The sequence below is a fragment of the Ruditapes philippinarum genome, unplaced genomic scaffold (genome assembly GCF_026571515.1).
Source record: "Ruditapes philippinarum isolate M1 unplaced genomic scaffold, ASM2657151v2 ctg2643_1_1_1_1, whole genome shotgun sequence".
In the NCBI taxonomy this organism is placed as follows: Eukaryota; Metazoa; Mollusca; class Bivalvia; order Venerida; family Veneridae; genus Ruditapes; species Ruditapes philippinarum.
In genome coordinates this window covers 316796-338739 of record NW_026859373.1, presented here as the reverse complement: position 1 = coordinate 338739, position 21944 = coordinate 316796, and the positions used below count along the sequence as shown (strand labels likewise).

Sequence of the window (21944 nt, the reverse complement as noted above, 5' to 3'; positions counted from 1 at the left end):
AAGGAACTCATTTCTTAGTCCCAATTTAGTTAAAAGTGCATAAAATTACACTTTTATAACGAACTCTAAATATCGTCTATTCGTAAATATATCCCGCATTTTCAACTTTCGTTTTCATTGGCACGGAATAAAACTCGCGGAATGTACCGTTTATTGTTGTATGTAATTAAATATATCTATGAAAATGAATTTGTAAAGAAGTATGTAATAGTTTTCTATTTAGGATATTTTTGCTTGAGTTCTTGTCACAAAGATAAAACGGTAATTCCTTTTATTCTATAATTTCTTTTCTTTAATAGTTTGCTCGAGTAAAATAATTATCGGTTTTCAACATAATCACGCATGCTTGCCAACATAATCCATAGAAAACTACAAAGTATGCTTTATTGAAATGAAAAGAAATCTATATAAGTCACCCTTAAAATATAATAGAAGATATTCAATATAAAAGGAAGAAAAATGGAAAATCTTGTTTATTCTCATTCATTGAAAGAAAACGAGAAGCACAGTACAGTACTGTGAGTTAAGAAACAAAATAAGAGGTTTTATGAAAAATTGAGAAAGGGAGTAAAACTAAAATTTAAATAGCAAAGGATTTTCAAATTCCAAAATGTACGCTCTCGGGTATTGTGTCTAAAAAAGAAATAAATGATAAATTATTCTTAATCAAATGCTCTTTAAAATGGCGGACGATGTTTAACAATCAGTTCGTTATATGTAAATATGTTCGCTATAAAAACTCCTGATACAAGGAACTAATTCGTTATATGCTTACAAAGAACTCCGGATATAAGGAACATATTTTGAATGTCCCAATGAGTTCGTTATAAGCGGAGTTTACTGTATACATAAAATTTTGGTATCACCAATACATAATTTCCATTGTCATTCCGACAAAGCTAACAGCTTTAAGAAACAAGAGGGCCATGATGGCCCTGAGGTCACTCACCTGTATATAGCCCCCCCACCCCCGCCCAATTTTTACCCAAGGGCTTTTATTTGTTTATTTGAACAGACTTGGTAGACACCCATAAGAAGATGTTTCATGCAGAACATCTAAGTTCTAGCTCATTGGGTTTTTTAAAAGAAGATTTTTTAAGTTTTTACTATACACATATAGTTAAAAACAATGACACCCCTCGGGCAGGGCCAGTTTTGACCCCTGGGCTTTTATTTGAACAAACTTTGTAGATATTAACTTAAAGATGTTTCATGCTTAATATCTAAACTCTAGTTATTAGGGTTTTTTCAAAGAAGATTTTTAAGTTTTTGCTATGTATATAAGGAAAATCAATGACCCCTGGGGCGGGGCCAGTTTTGACCTCAGGGCTTTTATTTGAACATACTTGGTAGACACCCATTAGAACATGTCTCATGCTAAATATCTTAGCTCTAGCTCTTTGGGTTCTTTAAAAGAAGATTTTTTAAGTTTTTACTTTATGCATATAAGGAAAATCAATGACCCCCTGGGGCGGGGCCAATTTTGACCCCAGGGCTTTTATTTGAACAAACTTGGTAGACATTCACTAGAAGATGTTTCATGCCAAATATCTAAGCTCTAGCTCTTACGGTTCTTTAAAAGAAGATTTTTTGAGTTTTTACTATATGCATATATAGGGAAAATCAATGACCCCCTGGGGCAGGGCCAATTTTGACCCAAGGCCTTTTATTTGAACAAACTTGGTAAACATTCACTAGAAGATGTTTCATGCCAAATGTCTTAGCTCTAGCTCTTTGGGTTCTTTAAATGAAGATTTTTTAAGTTTTTACTTTATGCAATTAGGGAAAATCAATGACCCCCTGGGGCGGGGCCAATTTTGACCCCAGGGCTTTTATTTAAACAAACTTGGTAGACATTCACTAGAAGATGTTTCATGCCAAATATCTAAGCTCTAGCTCTTACAGTTCTTTAAAAGAAGATTTTTTAAGTTTTTACTATATGCTTATATAGGGAAAATCAATGACCCCCTGGGGCGGGGCCAATTTTGACCCCAGGGCTTTTATTTGAACAAACTTGGTAGACATTTACTAGAAGATGTTTTATGCCAAATATCTAAGCTCTAGCTCTTACGGTTCTTTAAAAGAAGATTTTTTAAGTTTTTACTATATGCATATAGGGAAAAATCAATGACCCCCCGGGGCGGGGCCAATTTTGACCCCAGGGCTTTTATTTGAACAAACTTGGTAGACACTCACTAGAAGATGTTCCATGCCAAATATCTTAGCTCTAGCTCTTACAGTTCTTTAAAAGAAGATTTTTTAAGTTTTTACTATATGCATATAGGGAAAATCAATGACCCCCCCGGGGCGGGGCCAATTTTGACCCCAGGGCTTTTATTTGAACAAACTTGGTAGACACTCATTAGAAGATGTTTCATGCCAAATATCTAAGCTCTAGCTCTTAGGGTTGTTTAAAAGAAGATATTTAAAGATTTTTCTTTCGGTTGCCATGGCAACCAGAGTTCTGCATGGAATTAAATTCTTTGAACAATTTTTAAAGGTGACCACCAAAGGAACATTCCTGTGAAGTTTGGATGAAATTGGCTCAGTGGTTTATGAGGAGATGTCATTTAAAGCAAAAGTTTACGGACGGACGACGGACGGACGGACGGACGCCGGACGAAAAGCGATCACAAAAGCTCACCCTGTCACTTTGTGACAGGTGAGCTAAAAAAAGGTAGGAAAATCTATTTTTAGCTTTGATAACCTTGACCCAGTTGCTGTGCTACCAATTAGTAGTCATTGTAAGAAGGCAACTGATTATACATCTAAGATAAAGCCATGAAATGAAAGCACTTAGAGAATTGGTGAATTGGCAAAAATACCACCCATTTGTAGAGCTGAATGGTAGGTGCCAACTCACTACGCCATTCATACGAGCCAAAATGCAGGGATGTCATTGAAGGGCAAAATGATAAATCTGCTGCAATATGCTATATGTAGCAAAAGTTTTTGTTGTGAGCAAATAGTTGCCGCTTTGTCCACCTGCCCATCAGCTCATGATGGCCCGTAATCCAATGTTTTCACTGAATATTGAAATACCACAGTTAATATATTGATGGAATGTAGTGTGTTTCAGGGATTCACGTTGATTAAGGTAAGCTATAAATAGTAAACATTTTGAATAAAACTCGTTTCTGTTGTTAAAAATAAGTTGGAATATATATAGAGGATATTCAAGTTTCTCTATAAATACATGATTTACTTTCATCAAGTGGTATGAAAATAAATATTTCATGAGTGGTGGTAGCCACGAGTGAAAAATGGTAATATCTATGCCACAAGATGAAAATAAATCATGTATTTTTAGAAAAAACTTGAATTTTCTGTTTATCATATACATTGCTCTTTTTGAAGTTAAAATTTGAAAGAATTTCCCTTAAATTTTGCGTATCGGCAGAATTTTATAGAAAGAAGTCCGGCAAGATACCAGTGAAAATATGGAAAATATGCTCCACTGCAGTGAAAAGTAAATTTTTACAGTGAAAATATGGAAAATGAAAATACGCATTTTATTTAATTAATATTTCTCAATATTTCATTAAAAAGTATATAATAAATAAGTCACATCAGCAGTAAAGTTTATCTAGAAGTTTATTATTATTTGTTAAAAACTTCTTGAGCAGAATAAGCCTACCAAAATAAAAAAGAATAAGTTGAAGTGAAGTCTTGCATTTGTTTAACAAATCATTGAATTAAAGAGAAACTAAGTTTGTTTTATTTATTTACCAAAGAACTAATTGAAAATTAACTGTGTTTCATTAAATGTCACAAAGAATTAAAGAGGTTTCATTTATATTGTATAACAAAAGAAATAAAATTAAAGAGAAACTAAATGTGTTTCATTTAATTCACAAAGAATGAAATTAAAGAGAAACTAAATGCGTTTCATTTATTCAACAAAGCATTAGATTTTAAACAGAAATCAATGAATTTCCTTTTAACAAATACATAAATAAGAGAAACTAAATGTGTTTCACTACTTTTAGAAATAAATAAATAGGAGATAAAAATAAAATTGATATAGAAATAAATTTGAGTAATTGATTTAACATAGAAAGAAATAAAAGAATTCTGTGAATTTGACATAGAAATAAATTGAATAGACTTGATCAGTGCATTTCAGAAATTGACCAAGTTTTTGATACATATATATTTTATACTTTTATATTTTCTACCAAAATTCATTAAATTTTAATATATTTTATTATTTCTACCAAAAATTTATTAAATATTTACTATTTCAACCAAAATTCATTGAAGTTTCAAATATTTTCTTATTTCAAACCCGATTCATTTTTAATAAATTTTAATATACCATTATATAATTTCAAACAATATTTCATTATTTCAACCAGACAATAAATTTGTTCACTTCATTTTATGACTATATAATTTTTACACTAAAAATTTTATTTTGTCAGCAAAACAAACTTAAGGGGAAAAAGATATTACATATCTAAAGCATTACTACAAATTTATCCCACAAAAAAATATAACAATGCAAATATCCCTTAACAACGAGACACTTTAATACTTACAAAAATGGATTTCAACAAAAATATAGATACACAACAAAAACTACAGTAACTAATGATGGAATCAAAAGCATAGCATAATTATGGCCATATCATTGGCGGAAAAACAAAAGAACAAAACAAAATATATATTATCTAATTATGAAAATGATAATAAATAATCAAAGTATTTTATACACACATCACAAGATAAACAAAACAAATATATTAATTACAATAAAATTAATGGAAATAAATATATATATGAGCCGCGTCACAACAAAACCAACAGTGGGTTTGCGACCAGCATGGATCCAGACCAGCCTGCGCATCCACGCAGTCTGATCAGGATCCATGCTGTTCGCTATCAGTTACTCTACCTGTAATAGGGTTGGTAAGAGAACAGCATGGATCCTGATCAGACTGCGCGGATGCGCAGGCTGGTCTGGATCCATGCTGGTCGCAAACCCATTATGTTGGTTTTGTCGTGACGCGGCTCATATTTACTTCGAACAAACACATCTGTGGTAATTTTACTTCATGGAATTAAAGCCGAAAGCTTTACACGATAAATAACTATAACATAAAAATATAAACATTACATTTAAACCATAACTTGCTGAAACACAGTTTACAAAACTAAAATTGATGGCATTTTGTTAAAATTAAATGGTGCATGAACAAAATGTAAAAGATTGCTGATTTACAAAGAAACAACCCAAAATTGGGATAAAATTAACAAGTAAAGCAACAGGTCAAAATAATGATCTACTTTAGGATCAAAATCATGATTTACTTTCGGATCAAAATCAATCAATTTTTGGATCGACTGTAAAATACCCATATTATGTACAATCATGTTAAGCATGCTATTTCAAGTCCAATTTAATAATTTAATCTATGAGGATAAACAATTGGAAATACTTGAGTTTTTAAATCTGACCCTAATCTTGATCCTTAAATCTTAGTGAACACAATGCCAGAATGATTGTGACCCATGGCTATTGTGACCCAGGATGGGTTAGCTATTGTGACCCAGGATGGGTAAGCTATTGTGACCCAGTATGGGTTAGCTATTGTCACCAGTAAAAAACCAACCCAGTCTGTACTATGCTCTGACTATCTTAACATTTACATTTTGATTTACCCAACAGTGATAATGGACAGTTCCAAAAAATGGTAGCAGGACCAGTCCATTTAAGAAATTCAGCAAGTTAAAGGTTAAAGTAATTCCTTTATCCCAGACTATGTCTGTTTAAATAGGACATAAAATTTACAACAATAGGATAAATCATTTCAGCAATATGCCCAAATAAAACAATAAAAACATAAAACAATATAAGACAATACAATATGGTTATTTAAAAAATCAAGTTAAACCATGATGGGAGTTTTGAGGACAGAACATCAGAGGTGGGTTTTTCTTAAAGGGACTTACCCCCACACACAGAATATACTTTTGAAAATCTCTGGGAGAAAGGCAATCTTTTATAATCATCTAGATTCATCTACTAGTTAAAATCTGCTCTGTAATTTGTATTTTTTGATGCCATTTTGTTTCTTAAAAAAACAACAAAAAACGACAACAACAAATACCCATGGTGTGTGGGTTAGCAACTTTAAAGGATTGTGACATCGAATCATTCGATCACCTTATTGCAGTAACAGTCTAACTCCAATCAGATATTAATAGGATTAACCCATTACTGCACTAAGGTGACGCATTTTGATGAATGACCATAGTGGTATGTTGCTTAACATCTAATTTATCGTTCATCAAAGTTTTATCAAATTGTATTCCGGCCAAAGGCTAAAAATGCCATGTTTGGCTAATATCAGTAGAATAATTGTTTGTTTCTTGAAGTTTAGGAAAAATGGGCCCATTGTGGACAAATCCACTTTAAAGTAAATTGGTCTATAATGGAAGATTTTTAATACCATAAATAATTATGTTGATAGTATTTTGTATCTTAATTGGAAAGAAACCAAGAAAGAATTATCTCTGGATGTTTGGAAGTGTTATACACATTATCTGATATAACATATAAATATATAGCAGATAATAAAGTGTTCTAGAACAAAATAATTATTATTTATATATACATGTATCTTCATACTATATTACTTCAGAACTCGATCAGCATTTGATATTCAGAAATATTTCAAAGAACTACACAAAAGATACATTTTTACTTTCTTTTCAATATTTAAAACACTTAGGAAAATGTACCCATTGCAGATCAATCCACTTTAACGTACATAGTAAAAGATATGAAAGTAGTACAAAAATACACAAGCAATCATTTCACTGTTCTGCTCTTTTCTAAACATTGGAAAAATATTCTACTTTTCTTAAAGTATCAATTTTATCTTGTTTTATGTAATTGGCCAGTCAGTCCATGCAAAAATAAAAAAATACATTGAAAACTTATACATTTATTTAAAAAAGTGAAAAAGATTTGACGAGGTATTTTCTAGGTCATTTTGAATATTGAAATTTTGCAATAGCTGTTTACTTGATATATGCCACTTTTAGTGATGAATGGGTGCAAGTTAAAAATATCTGGAAACTTGAAAACCCTGAATTTAGCATTATTTCAATTATTATGTAGAAAAATAGTGCCTTCAGGAGTAGAAAATACCTGAACTTCAGGCACTTGCCCGAAAACTTGTACCCATGATAATGAAATATGTAGAAAAAAATATTGCATATTTGTGACTTTAGTTAGAAAAATACATATTTAAATGCCCAGACTCATAGTTAAATGAGGCAAAAAGATATTTTACAAAAACCCGACTTACTATACGACTTAAACCCTCAACATTTTTAAGTAAACTATGTTAAAAGCAGACATTAAATTTGCTAAAGAATAAGAAAGGGCATTCTCAACTTTCATCAACATCAAAAAATAAATAAAAAGATTGGCCAAATGGAGGACCAAATGTTTGAACTTTTACTGGTGACCACAACCTTAAAATGAACATTAAGTGGTGACAAGATAACACACATACTTTCATAGATTATCTAAAGGATTTGCATTAAATGTCAGTCTGAAAACTATGAACAGAATTCTCTTTGGCCAAATCACTTTAATGATATGTTATAGAAGAAATACTGAAAATTAGCCTGGAAAGAATCTTATATAAGTCAATTACTTGGCCAGGCTAATACCATGTGACTAAAATACTAATATAAATCTAAAAGGCAAGAACAATACTCTATGCCTCAAAATATATAAAGGCCAAAACAATACCATATGACTAAAATATTGTAACAGCCTAATATATATTAGCCCATGACTAAAATATTGCAAGAGCCCAATATATTAAAGGCCAGAACAATACCATATGGCTCAAATATAATGGCCCAATATAGAAAGGCAAGAACAATATTGGATGCCACCCAAAATATATTAAATCAGAACAATACCATAAGGCTAAAATATTTTAAAGGCCCGGGGCAATTTAATTTGATTCAAATAATATAAAAGCCCAATAATCATTCAGTCAGGAAAATATTGAAAGACCAAAATATTCTATATAAAGGCCAAATATTCATCAAAATATTTAGAATATAAAAATAGATTGATGCATCACTTTAGTGCAGTAACAGGTTAAGTCCTTCTAAATTCAATAGGAGTTAACCAGTTACTGCACTAAGGTGATGAATTATATGTCTGTACAAGAGCACTTTCTTGTAAACATACAAAATTACTATTAAACTTAATTGAGCCGCATCATGACAAAGCCAACATAATTGGTTTGCGACCAGCCTGGATCCAGACCAGCCTGCAATCCACGCAGTCTGATCAGGATCCATGCTGTTTGCTTACAAGTAGAGAAACAGATAGCGAACAGCATGGATCGTGATCAGACTGCGCAGGCTGGTCTGGATCCATGCTGGTCGCAAACACATTATGTTGGTTTTGTCATGGTGCGGCTCAAATTATGTTGTTACAATGCTATACTTATAATAATATCACATGATCTCACTTTGTATCAATGTAACATATAATCTAAATTATTAAATAATTTTGTTATTTTTGCCATAATTTTTGGCCAATTTATGGCAATAAAATTTTTATCAGAGATAAAGAATCTTACATTTGTTGTCATTTCCAAACACGCCTGCATTACACTTGTCTGAGGCTTGCTATGTATTTAATTATATAACTTATCCCCCTCTCCTTTCATACAAGACTTTAAAAAAAAGCAACCAATGCCCCTTGTTTCACAAATGAACCATGTCAAAATAAAGAGGTATGCCAAGTTTCGTGTTAAAAACTTTTTAAATATTCGGCCATATTAAAGATTTTGAATGGCAGCAATAATGCAGCAATCATAAAAGCTCGACTTTTTCTTCGAAACAGACCAGCTAAGAAGTGACAGCTAATGTAAGATCCTATATTTAAATACATACATATAACACATAATATACATATCTTAAACTTGTTCATCAATTTTTATATTATTCGCAGTGAAGAAATCATCAAGAATCTTAATTACGACGCTTGACGCACTACAGAATGTGTCAATATCTGTCATCAGACTGGTGATATAACATTGCTCGTCAACGTCTGTATCGTTGGGATTTAACAATGACAGGAATGTACTACGGTATGGTAAAGCTTTTACTGCTACCTGAAATTATAAATAGATAATTTTATTTAAATAAATTCCGTTGTAAGGTTTTCACATATTACATGCCCTGGCCACAGTGGCGAGCGAGGTAAGAACTTTGAAGAAATTTACTTTGACCAGTGAAAAATTGACACCAAGGAAAGCCTTTCTTATCAGAATCATTAATTTACATTAATTATATTATTAATTAAATATTAATTAATAATAGAAAAATTGTAAGTATACAAATTCTATTCAAATGTGCTTTAAATTAGCCCCGGAAATGTATGCAAATTACAGAAAATTATATAAAACAACGCCAACACACTTACTGCAAATACTCCCCTAACCACCCATCCATGAAAAGGTTTGAGGGAGTCAGCATATGCCTTTGAGGCAGCCGCGCCCAGATCCTCCTCCCCTTTCTTGATCTCGTCCAGAAACCCAGAAATAAACTCCAAACTTCTGTATGTACAAACATATTAAAATAATAGTAGTTATATAAATGACATTGTCAACAGTAGGAAATCTTTAAATTTAGATAGATTTTTTAATTACACTATATATATTCATATTGTACCCACCTAGTGTGTGTAGAGTTAAAAAGATAACATATCTACTTTATGTGAAGTCAAATCATATCTTTAATATTATCAAAGCTACTGTTAAGCGATTGCAAATATTTATACATGTAATTAATAAATTTGAGCAGAGTGCACACTACCATCATCTATCACATAAACCATGGCACAGGAGTGTAATAAACCCATTAAAAAAAAACAATATTACACTAGTGTAACAACACTTCGATGTGATGCCATTTACGTTATATACAAAGATAGCGTTAAAACACGTTAATGTTCGCATCACACTATACACTTTCTAGAAAATTACACTCATGTAGATTCTATACTAAATTTATTGGACTTGTTGAATAAAAAAACATTTTGCTCGCCAGAGACTCGTATAATATGATTTTATCCAACTCGTTCAATAAATTAGTATTAAATCTACACTCTTTCAAACTATTATATAGCTGCTAAGTATATGTTAGTGTTCATCTGTGCTGTTCTACAGAAAGTTTCTAATTTCTGTAGAACAGCTACAGATGAAAACTAACAAACTTACTGTCAAGCTTTATTTGGCCTCATTATTATTCACTTAATTACGTCACTATGCGATTCTATGAAGCACTGTGAAAAATTGAAGGCGACTATGAAGGGAATTCGACATAGTATCAACTTTTGCTGTTCTATGAAAATTAAAACACAACTTTTAAGAAATAAAGCGTTTTCATTGGATGACAAATAAAGTTGAACACTAAAAACTAAAAGAGTTTACGAGCACAAACCTTTTCATCCAGAGTAAGGCCATGGTAGCTGACGAGGCCAAATGTTGCTGGTTTTTACTAATCTCATGTTGTATTATGCTTTGTAACGTAGTAAACTCTTCTGGATGTACGGAAAACTTTGTTCGCACTTTCTGTAAAATTTCATAACAATACATTATAATATAAACTGTTTATCTTTTGTTTGTTAAGTTTGGTTTTTACGCCAATTTTAAAACAATACTTAGTCCTATCTTAGCTGTCAGTCCACCTAACATGCTTTCCATGATAATTAATTGTTAATTACAATCGTTAAGAAACCAGCTACTAATCCTGAATTTCTGAATCAATGGCTAGAGTTAAATGACCATTCAACTCAATTATCGCAGTCAATATCAGAGCTTATTGTCACAGAAAAATTACGCCTAACGTAATGGTCAAACCAATCTGTTAACCACTTGGCTATGCACTCCCACTTTGCTCAGTGCCGGAAAGTATTGTCAGTATTGAAAAGTTTTTAAAAGTTATATAAATTAATGTAGCCATTACCCTTATGTTCCCCTGGAAATCCATTTTAACTGGAGCAAATGCGGTGGAATTCAATTTATCTGAAATAAAAGGTAACAATTATTAAAAGATTTAGACATCAAAGAAGAATACTGTTAGATTAAGGGCAAAAATTGACATAATTATATAGGCCATCAAACTTGTATCTAAATAAATGCAATATATATAAAAACATCTCTTGTTCACAATCCCAAAAATTGATTAAGGTTTCAGGAGGCATAGTTCATAAGTTAAAAAAACAACTTTAAAACAACATGACTCCAGGTTCATGCTAATTTTTTTTTTTTTCTTCTTCTTTTTTTAAATGCTTTAAGACGTAAAATATTGTCAACTGAACAAAGAAAGTACAAAATCTACAAAAATATTCCATAATAATTTAAATTGCAAAAATGAATTTTAGGATAATCTGCCCTTCTGAAAAGATGACATACATTGTATTTTGCTTGTGAGCATGTATATCAAGTTTGAAGTGGATAAATTTAATATTTTCTGAGGAAATGGATCTTAACAAGGAAGTTAATAAGGGCTAAAATACTTAATTTTTCTTTAAATTTATCTTCCCTTTAAAAATGGGGTCCTTCTTTGAAAATAAAGATGTATGCTAAGTTTGAAGTGAATAGCTTTTATACTTTCTATGAAAATGGACCTTAATGAAAAGGTTGACCAACATCAGTCCCAATGCCAACAAGTGGGTCATGACAATATGTCAATTGCTCCACTTTTTTTTCTTCAAAATGATGAACGGAAAAAAAAGTTACATATGTCATGGGAGGGGGGGGGGGGGCTGGGGGAAGTCAAAATTTTTAATCAGAATCTTACCGAATATAGGTAAAAGGTTTTTACAAGAGTCAAGGAAAGGTTCCACTGGTATACCTGCATCCTCGGCAATCTTTAGATCCATAAAACTGAAATATTAGAATATTTAATCATTTACTACATCTAAACAACAATTTACCTCATATCATAAGTTCTTGCACTATTTCTTTCAGTGACATTCATGCAGTAGCATCATTTCAACTTTAAAGCAGAATGCCTCCAGATTCATGCTATTTTTCATGAAGTGAACGGCGCTTTGAACCAAACTTTGAAAGAGGGGCCATATTAATATACAAAAACTTTAGTTACAGTATGCAGTAGACATAGGGTGATAATTACTTGCAAAACCAGTCAGTAATCGCATTCAACATGTAAATTATCACTTGAATCTTTTTTTACTTTTCTTAAAATCTTAGTACATATTTTGGTTTATCTGGAGGCATATAGCTTTAACTTATTGAGTATTTGGGACAATAAAAACAGACTTGTGCCACATGTATACAGCCATGTTAGCCTACAATGCTGTATTATTTTACTTGACTGTACAGATCCAATATTTCTTAACTCTCTAATGGACTGTTTCAAATCCTAACCTGGACATTTTCATTTTAAAAAGAAGGTATTAAAAAGAAGGAAAAGAATAAACAACTTTCAAAGAGAAGTAAAATTACTTGAAATCAAAATGTTTGGTTATTGCTGTCAACAAAAATAAAGAAAGCACACACCATTTAAGATAATACAAGGTTTTGAATAAAATGGTAACTGCATACACTACTTTTTTGAGATAATCGTAAAAGACATACCTTGTTCCCATAACCGAGAAAAATGTGGACACTCTTGGTTCTACAGGATCCAAAAACACATCACCTTCACTTGAAACTTCATCATTTGAATAATAACCAGTCTCTGAATTTGTTCTCACAGATACTGTACCAGTCTGTTCTAATTTTAGACCAGCTGGACTGGTTACTGCACTGTTGTTCAAATTTGCACCAGAAATCATTGCACCATTCTCACTTATATTGTGAAGTTTTTGACCAGAAGTTCTTAAACCAGTCAAATTAGATTGCACTTTTCCCTCACTGTCTGAGCTATGATTAACTCTACCAGTCTGACTATATAATGCACTATTTGGTATACTGTCCACTGGACTGTGAATTTTAACGCCGGTTACATCAGAAAGAGAGGTATCAGATGATGTCCGATTTCGTGAACTTTGTCTCGATACCGGAGTTGCATCAACACTTGATACTGATGGCGATCTTGAATGACTATGAACTGATGTTCTGAAAAATAAATGAGACATTATGTGAACAAGCAATTATCATAGTATTGCAAGCAATCCATAAGTCCCCTACCGGTAAGAGCCCAAGCAACATTCTGAAGGGCCATTGGCCATTCACTTAGGTTCCTATTTTAAGTAAATTTGTTGAAAAAGTTCTTTAAAAGTGATCACAGGAAACAGTTTTTATGTACAGACAGACGGACTGAAGGACACTCTAAAGTTATTTTTTAAACATCCCTGTTATCAAAATATAACATTTTTAAAATCCTATCATGATTGAAGAAGTTGGAGTAAAAATTACCAATTTCTCAAAAAAAAAGTCTAAGTTCAAAAGGGGCATAATTCTGGAAATAGTCTTGGTAGAGTATTGAACACTCACAAATGTTGAGTGACAATAAGAAACATTTATATGAAGTTTGAAGTAGATACATTCAGAAAAAGAAGTTATTAAAAAAAACAATGTTTTTTTTTTTCATGAAAATTTTAAATTCAAGGGGGATAATTCTGATAAATATTGTGCTAGAGTTGTAAACCTTGTCACATATGATGTGGTTGATGACAAGCAACTTATATTTAAAGTTTGAAGAAAATACCTTAAGAAATAAAGAACTTATAGTGAAAAAACTTAAAAACTTGAATCAGAAATCTTGAAATTCAGTCTATTTGTTGCCATAGCAACCAGAATTTTCAACATAGGAAGATAAAAAAGGATGTGCATAATTTCCATACTGCCATCTACCCATATGTCAAGTTTCATAAACATATTTTCAGTACTTTTTGTGTTATCACTGGATCCAGGTTATGTGTAAAATTTGCCATATTTTCAGTCTATTTGTTGCCATAGCAACCAGAATTTTCAACATAGGAAGAAAAGAAAAAGACGTGCATAATCTCCATACTGCCATCTATCCATATATCAAGTTTCATAAAAATATTTGCAGTACTTTTTGCGTTATCGCGGGATCTAGGTTATGTGTAAAAATTGCCATATTTTCAGTCTATTTGTTGCCATAGCAACCAGAATTTTCAACATAGGAAGAAAAGAAAAAGACGTGCATAATCTCCATACTGCCATCTATCCATATATCAAGTTTCATTAAAATATTTTCAGTACTTTTTGCGTTATCGCGGGATCCAGTTTTGTGGACGGACGGACTGACGGACGGACAGACGGACTGACGGACGGACAGACGGACAGACGGACGGAGGGTAAACCTAAAGTCCCCTCCGGTAAACCGGTAGGGGACTAATAAAAGCCTTCAGTGACTTATATACAAGGGAGTTTAAACTGTAGTTAACAATAATGAAATATATAGTTTTGCATATTCTTTATGCTTGTATGCAAGCATTTTTGTTGCATATATCTCAATTTGGACAAAACCATTCATCAGTATTTGGGAAAATAAGTACTGACGGAATAGTAAACAGTGTTGATGGTGCCAGGTGATCTTGCTATGCACTAGTCACATGGGTAGAGCAGCCTAAAGGTCACTAATTCAATTCAATTAATACTGAAAACCCTTCAACAGACAATGGTCAGTTCTTAATTCAAACTAGAAATGTGTCCATAGGACACGGATGCCCCCACACGCCACTGTTCTGTCAATCTTATGACTCTAGGACAAATATTTTTTGGACAAAAAATCAACAAAGGGCCATAATTCTGTTAAATTTGGTCGCAGCAAAATTCTTTCCTTTAATAACATCTACACCTTAAGGTTGTTCATCCCAGTAAGTTTAAGCAAAATCTGCCATCCGGTTTAAGAGGAGTTGCGTTCACAAAATTTCTACATAGTATCTAGTGAAAAAATCAACAAAGGGCCATAATTCTGTTAAATTTGGTCGCAGCAAAAATTCCTTCCTTTACTACCATCTACACATTAAGGTTGTTCATCCCTGTAAGTTTAAGCAAAATCTGCCAACCGGTTTAAGAGGAGTTGCGTTCACAAAATTTCTACATAGTATCTAGTGAAAAAATCAACAAAGGGCCATAATGCTATTAAATTTGGTCGCAGCGAAAATTCCTTCCTTTACTACCATCTACACCTTAAGGTTGTTCATCCCTGTAAGTTTAAGCAAAATCTGCCATCCGGTTTAAGAGGAGTTGCGTTCACAAAATTTCTACATAGTATCTAGTGAAAAAATCAACAAAGGGCCATAATTCTGTTAAATTTTGTCGCAGCAAAAATTCCTTCCTTTACTGCCATCTACACATTAAGTTTGTTCATCCCTGTAAGTTTAAGCAAAATCTGCCAACCGGTTTAAGAGGAGTTGCGTTCACAAAATTTCTACATAGTATCTAGTGAAAAAATCAACAAAGGGCCATAATTCTGTTAAATTTGGTCGCATCGAAAATTCCTTCCTTTACTACCATCTACACATTAAGGTTGTTCATCCCTGTAAGTTTAAGCAAAATCTGCCATCCGGTTTTAAGTGGAGTTGCGTTCACAAGATTTCGGGACGTACGGACAGACGGACTGACTGACGGATTGACGGACGGACAAGTGCAACGCTATATGCTCCCACATTGTGGGGGCATAAAAATGAACTCTAGAAATTCTAGAAACAGGGCAAATCTGTTACACAAGTTGACCAGGGTAAAGATAATTGAGAAAATTCAAATAATGAAATTATAACTAGAGAAAATGTACAAGGCTTACCTTTCATTGGAATTCTGTCTATGAAGGTGTCTGTTCTATAAATATAAAAAATAAAAATTTGTTCTGTAAAAAATGTTTCAGGCAAACATTCTTTTATTTTAATAATGTTAAAATGCTACGAATATTGAGATTTTACATGCCTAGAAAAATTAAATAGTTAAGCATCTAATAAAAATAAATCTAGTAAATTAATTTTTTTTCATATAATTTTAATATACCAGAATATATTGTAATATTGGTATATGACTGGCTTTCTACATTATCATATTTACCTTTTTATTTGGTAGTTTTAAAGGGGATGGTGGGAGCGCAGCATCGGTGATCGGGGTGTTAGGAGAACGAGAGCCCTCGTACGGTAAAGACGCTTGTATGAGCTGCATGCATTCTTCCATCGTACGTATAAATGTGTCACATGTCGGACTTAACAAAGATGCTGCTTGGTCCAATTTCTGCATGTGAATAAATTGAAATAAAATTACCACACACTATGATTAAACCTATAGAAAATGCTCTCCGATGTTACTTTGGCACAGCTTAGCCCTCAAACTGTTGAAACTAGAAATATTAGCCTTTACTACTAGAACAGAGCCAGGGCAGCGTACATGTGTGTGCAATCTGGCAAGCTCTAAACTGTTTGCTTACCAACTTCATATTTTCATTGAGGTTTTTGAACAGCACAGGACTGGAAAATATTTTTTTGAGATTAATCTACCACTTGATTCAGACCTATCACTTGTGTGCACAATTCAAGATCATTCGATCACTTTATTTTCTAGAATGATTTAACTAATTGTGAGATTATAACCCAAAATTGAAAAATTTATAAACGCTTTTCACTTCAATATATGAAATCTCATAATCGTTTAAATAATAAGCACTTCTATTCATGATAATTGGGCAAAGCAATGGGTTAACGTACCTCTTCATCAATACTCTCTTTCTGTGTTGCCACCATTTTCACCGAGTGAATTTGTTGAACCAGTAGATCACAATACAGACGTAATTCAGACCTCTTGGTTTTTAATAAATCATGTGTTATAGTTTCTGCAAAATAAACATGAATTAAAACTGTACAACTTTTTTTTTATAAACACTTTTTTCCATTTTAAGTATTCAAGCTGCATGCCTCCAGATGAGCCAAAATATTCAAGAAAATCAAAACTGAGAAAATTGTACTGGGATTTAAAGAAAAGTAAACAAATCAAGATAAAAGCAATAATTTCCATGTTATTTGCGAAAAATGACCGATTTTGCAGTACTTTTCACCATATTTCTAACGCAGTGAGGACTATTTTTGCATATTTTGACATCTATTTAGTTATTTACATGGATTGTAAGTGCCATTTGCAATGTGTAAATTATTTTCTAAGTTCCATTCGAAATATCTTACTTTTTAATACATTTTCAAAATTTTCATGAAAATAAGCAAACACAGGCGTGCTGCTTTCATACTATAAATTGCTTTTCGCTTGCAAACAAGACATCACTGTCCAAACCATATATTCAAGGATGTGGTGGGTGAGTAGTTAAGATGGTTCAAACGAATTGGCTCTCACTGCTTTCGGTTTAAATGCCAACAGAGACTTTGGATTCTTTCATGTGAGGAAGCTATCCAGCTAACTTCGGTGGTTCTAATCAGGTGCCAATTTGTGCCTGAAATAATTCGCAGAAGGGCACCTGAGTAGAACCACCGATATATGTCTGATATAATGCACAGAGGGGTACATGAGGACTCCCTCCACCAGGAAACTGGAAAGTCCCAATATTTATAACACACTGTTACCACCTAATACCAATAGTAATCTAACGCCCAAATGGTCACAATCTCTTATTTACATTTATTTTTTTTTTATTTGGGGGTGGTGGGAGAGTGGCAGGAAGTCTCACAAATATGGCAACTTTACCCAGCATTACAGGTGCTTCTATGTGCATTATTTCAGGGGCAAGGGGGCAACTTAGTGGTACCGCTGATCTGCTTGATGATTTCTCACATGAAACATTTCAATGTCCCTGTTGAGATTTGAACACAGTGGTCATGGGCACATGATTTGAATTAAAAGAACCTAAACCATGTGCCCATGAATGTTTCATAATGTCTTTTAGTCAAAATTATCTAACGATTTAGTTGTTTATAACTTTAAGGAACTTTAAGAGAACAAACATCTTTGAAATACACGCTTACCTGGATCATCACTAAATTTGCCTTTAGTTGCCTTTGCACTTCCAAGGGCCACCAACCATTCCTGTCTGTCTTGGGCATTTGATGCCTTTACATAGAAATGTTGTTCTCCAGGTATTATCAAGTCTAGTCGAGTATTGTCCGATGCATGTACTGTAACCAAATAACAGATATATTACGATTGATCATCACAGGTATTTACAAAACAAGAGTTGTCATTAGGACAGAGTGCTCAACTTTTCTCAATGCTTGACAGTAAAACAAGAGCTTAAATAATGTAAAATTTTCTGAGCTCAAAAGGGCCATAACTCTCTTAAAATCCATGTTAGAGTTATGAATCTTGGAAAGTTATCTCCTATTATACTCTCAAATAAGTGTGTGACGTTTCAACCCATTCCTTTCAGCAGTTTTAGAGATACTTACATGCACATAAACCTAACCAAAGTGTGACACCGATGCCAGGGTGAATTCACTAGATCTACCTATTCTCCAAAAGATTAACTAAAAATGTTTACTAAATAACTTGACAGTTTTTTACTGGATGTAGATCTCATACAAAATGTATCTTGACTATTTTTTTACAATCATAGTAAAGGAAGTACTTGTACATGTTAAAACTTTAACAACTGCTGAATCTCATTTATTCAGATGATGCCTTAATTAATGCTAATCCTACTGAAATAGCAATTTGAATATTTCATTATAGAGCAATTTAGTTAAATAACAAAGAATGAGCCTGTCCATAATTTTTTCATAAAACAGAGCAGGGTATTTCAAATATGGGACTGGTGTTGATTTTTAGAGTGATGTTTACCTAATATTTTAGACAGACATTTTGACCTAACCTTTACATCAAGAAATAATTATTTTTATACCTGATATATCACAGATGGACATCTTGACCGACCCTTTACATCAAGAATTAATGATTTTAGGAGAAAATTTACCTGATATATCAGCCAGATATCTTGACCTACCTTTTACATCAAGAATTAATGATTTTAGGTGAAAATTTACCCGATATATCAGCCAGACATCTTGACCTACCTTTTACATCAAGAATTAATGATTTTAGGTGAAAATTTACCCTATATATCAGCCAGACATCTTGACCGACCCTTTTACATCAAGAATTAATGATTTTAGGTGAAAATTTACCCGATATATCAGCCAGACATCTTGACCTACCCTTTAAATCAAGAATTAATGATTTTAGGTGAAAATTTACCCTATATATCAGCCAGACATCTTGACCGACCCTTTTACATCAAGAATTAATGATTTTAGGTGAAAATTTACCCGATATATCAGCCAGACATCTTGACCTACCCTTTAAATCAAGAATTAATGATTTTAGGTGAAAATTTACCCTATATATCAGCCAGACATCTTGACCTACCTTTTACATCAAGAATTAATGATTTTAGGTGAAAATTTACCCGATATATCAGCCAGACATCTTGACCTACCTTTTACATCAAGAATTAATGATTTTAGGTGAAAATTTACCCGATATATCAGCCAGACATCTTGACCTACCTTTTACATCAAGAATTAATGATTTTAGGTGAAAATTTACCCGATATATCAGCCAGACATCTTGACCTACCTTTTACATCAAGAATTAATGATTTTAGGTGAAAATTTACCCGATATATCAGCCAGACATCTTGACCTACCTTTTACATCAAGAATTAATGATTTTAGGTGAAAATTTACCCGATATATCAGCCAGACATCTTGACCTACCCTCTACATCAAGAATTAATGACTTCGGGGAAAAATTTACCCGATATATCAGCCAGACATCTTGACCTACCCTCTACATCAAGAATTAATGACTTCGGGGAAAAATTTACCTGATATATCACAGACGGACATCTTGACCGACCCTTTACACCCAGAATTAACATCATCTTGTGACTTGTAATATGAAAGGATTCCATTATCTAACACAAACCACCTTTCTTGCCATCCTGAAAATCAAATGAAACACATATATTACTATGGTATTTTGAATTCTTTTTTTTAAATAATTGTCACAGTTCAGAACTGTTCACTTTTTAGGGGAGAAGATGTGTAAGCCGTAAGATAGCTCAGTTGGTAGAGCTGCTGAAAGGTATTCCGAGGGTCCCAGTTTCGAGTCCTTGTCAACCTGCAATTTTTCTCACCCTGTGACATTTGGCGCTCAACATGGGTCTGTGACTGCATATAGCTCAGAATTTAATAAGCATTGCCTTGTAACACTGAGAAATTTGGGGATGAATTTCAATATATTGGAGGAGTATGTAACCGTTCAGAACTGTTCCCTATTTATGGGAGAAGATGTGTAAGCGGCCAGATAACTCAGTCGGTAGAGGCTCAGAAAAGTACTCTGAGGGTCCCGATTTCTGTCAAGCTGCAATTTTCTGTTTTTAAAGTGTCATTCAGTTTTTCAGGCACCGAGTCAATTTTTATTTGGAACACCTCAACAATTCAACCTTAGCCGAAAAAAATTGTGAATGCTCTGTTAACAAAATACCTCGTCAATTATCCTTCAATTACATTAAAAATGCGGCCCTTAGTCTACACAATTGTACTATGCGATGAGAAATTGTGATATTTTGTGTACCCTAGAAGCACGATTCACACCAAGAACAAAAACATCTCAAAATCTAGTATTGGCCGTCAATATATTTTGACTATGCCGCCCTATGACAAATGACACTGAAAATTAAACTGATAGGTATAGAAGTTTTATTTGGTTTCCATTTACATATAACCATGTAGTTTATTGTCGCGCAAGGCGAAGCCCAGTGCAGCATTTACTTCCTTGCATTACTTTTGCATATGGTAATTCATCTACAATAACAAACAAGAAATGTAAATTCATTAGAAAAGATGACAGCAAGAAACTTGAAAACCTTGTCTACACTGTTGCTACATTTACACCAATGCAAGATGCTTCTCTCAACAGACTATATGTATTAGAGAAATTTTAAGAGTACAATCAGCTTAACTTTCTTCACAAGGACTTTACTTCCTTGTCACTTGTGGTACGGGTAGGTGACAGGTTGTGTCATGTACCAGTTTTAGCCAATAAATTAAAGATTGTAGTGCTTGCCATAAATTAACAATCATTCCATATCGTGGAACAAATGTGAATCAGATATGCAAAAGATAAAAATATGGATAAAATGTTTCATAGACCTCACATACCGCTAAAATAATTTGTCCATTTCCATAACGTGCCTGCCATGTACATTTTTCGTGAAACGTCAACAAACTGGTAGTGAATAGTTAAGAAAGTTTCAGTAATCATCGTTTTTAAATTTTAAGACAAAAAAGCAAATTACTCCAATAATTTTATAAAAATATAGTATTTTTTGATAAATGTATATGTTAAAGAGCATTAATGAGAAGTATTTCAGGTTTTTATCAATTCCAATTCAAGTTGATGCATGTACAAAACTATTCATTCCTATGTAATACCTAAGAACTGGCCTAAAGAAAATTAAACACCAAAATGTATAAAAGACCATCGATTTTATTAGCTGTGTAAGGAAGACACTGGTTGTGTGCACGTCAATTTATACAAGAAAAAAGAATATAGTTTTAAATAAATAAATAAATAAATATAGAAATATAGAAATAAATAAATAAATAAATAAATAAATAAAAGTAAAGAGAATAAATAAAATAAATAAATAAATAAATAAATAAATAAATAAATAAATAAATAAATAAATAAATAAATAAATAAAAATAAATAAATAAATAAATAAATAAATAAATAAATAAAATAACTCAATGAATAAATGATAGGAAGGAAGGCAGAAAGAAAAGGGAATAGGGAGGAAGGATGGAAGAAAGAAAGAAAGAATGAAGGAAGGAATATATGAAGGTATGAAGGAAGGAAGGAATGACAAACGAACAAACAAAGTTGTAATATAGACATGACATGCATTCTCATATTTTTTTTTTCTTATCCTTT

General features: G+C 32.6%; 1 protein-coding gene across 2 annotated transcripts; it reads right to left on the bottom strand.

Moving 5' to 3' along the window:
- Positions 1–8857: 8857 nt before the first annotated feature.
- On the bottom strand, positions 8858–21321 carry LOC132756278 (pleckstrin homology domain-containing family A member 8-like). Of its 2 annotated transcripts, none has more exons than XM_060747302.1 (12): positions 20875–21006; positions 19831–19947; positions 17975–18124; positions 16712–16836; positions 16065–16241; positions 15793–15827; positions 12651–13133; positions 11851–11936; positions 11014–11072; positions 10489–10619; positions 9470–9602; positions 8858–9158 (listed from the first exon to the last, which is right to left on the bottom strand). In XM_060747302.1, exons 2-12 carry the CDS (start codon positions 19850–19852, stop codon positions 8961–8963), a joined length of 1599 nt encoding a protein of 532 aa, XP_060603285.1. In that variant the 5' UTR covers positions 19853–19947; positions 20875–21006; the 3' UTR covers positions 8858–8960. The 2 variants fall into 2 exon arrangements, with proteins under 2 accessions (XP_060603285.1, XP_060603284.1); XM_060747301.1 differs by lacking the exon at positions 20875–21006 and adding an exon at positions 21170–21321 and having other exon boundaries at positions 8859–9158.
- Between the last annotated feature and the right edge of the window lie 623 nt (positions 21322–21944).

Coding starts and splice junctions, on each gene's coding strand:
- LOC132756278 (XM_060747301.1), bottom strand. CDS start 21,272: ATGATTACTGAAACTTTCTTAACTATTCACTACCAGTTTGTTGACGTT. Junction 16,837..17,974: donor CAAATTTAGTGATGATCCAG/GTAAGCGTGTAT, acceptor TTTATTTTGCAG/AAACTATAACACATGATTTA. Junction 10,620..11,013: donor ATTTCCAGGGGAACATAAGG/GTAATGGCTACA, acceptor GAAATTTTACAG/AAAGTGCGAACAAAGTTTTC.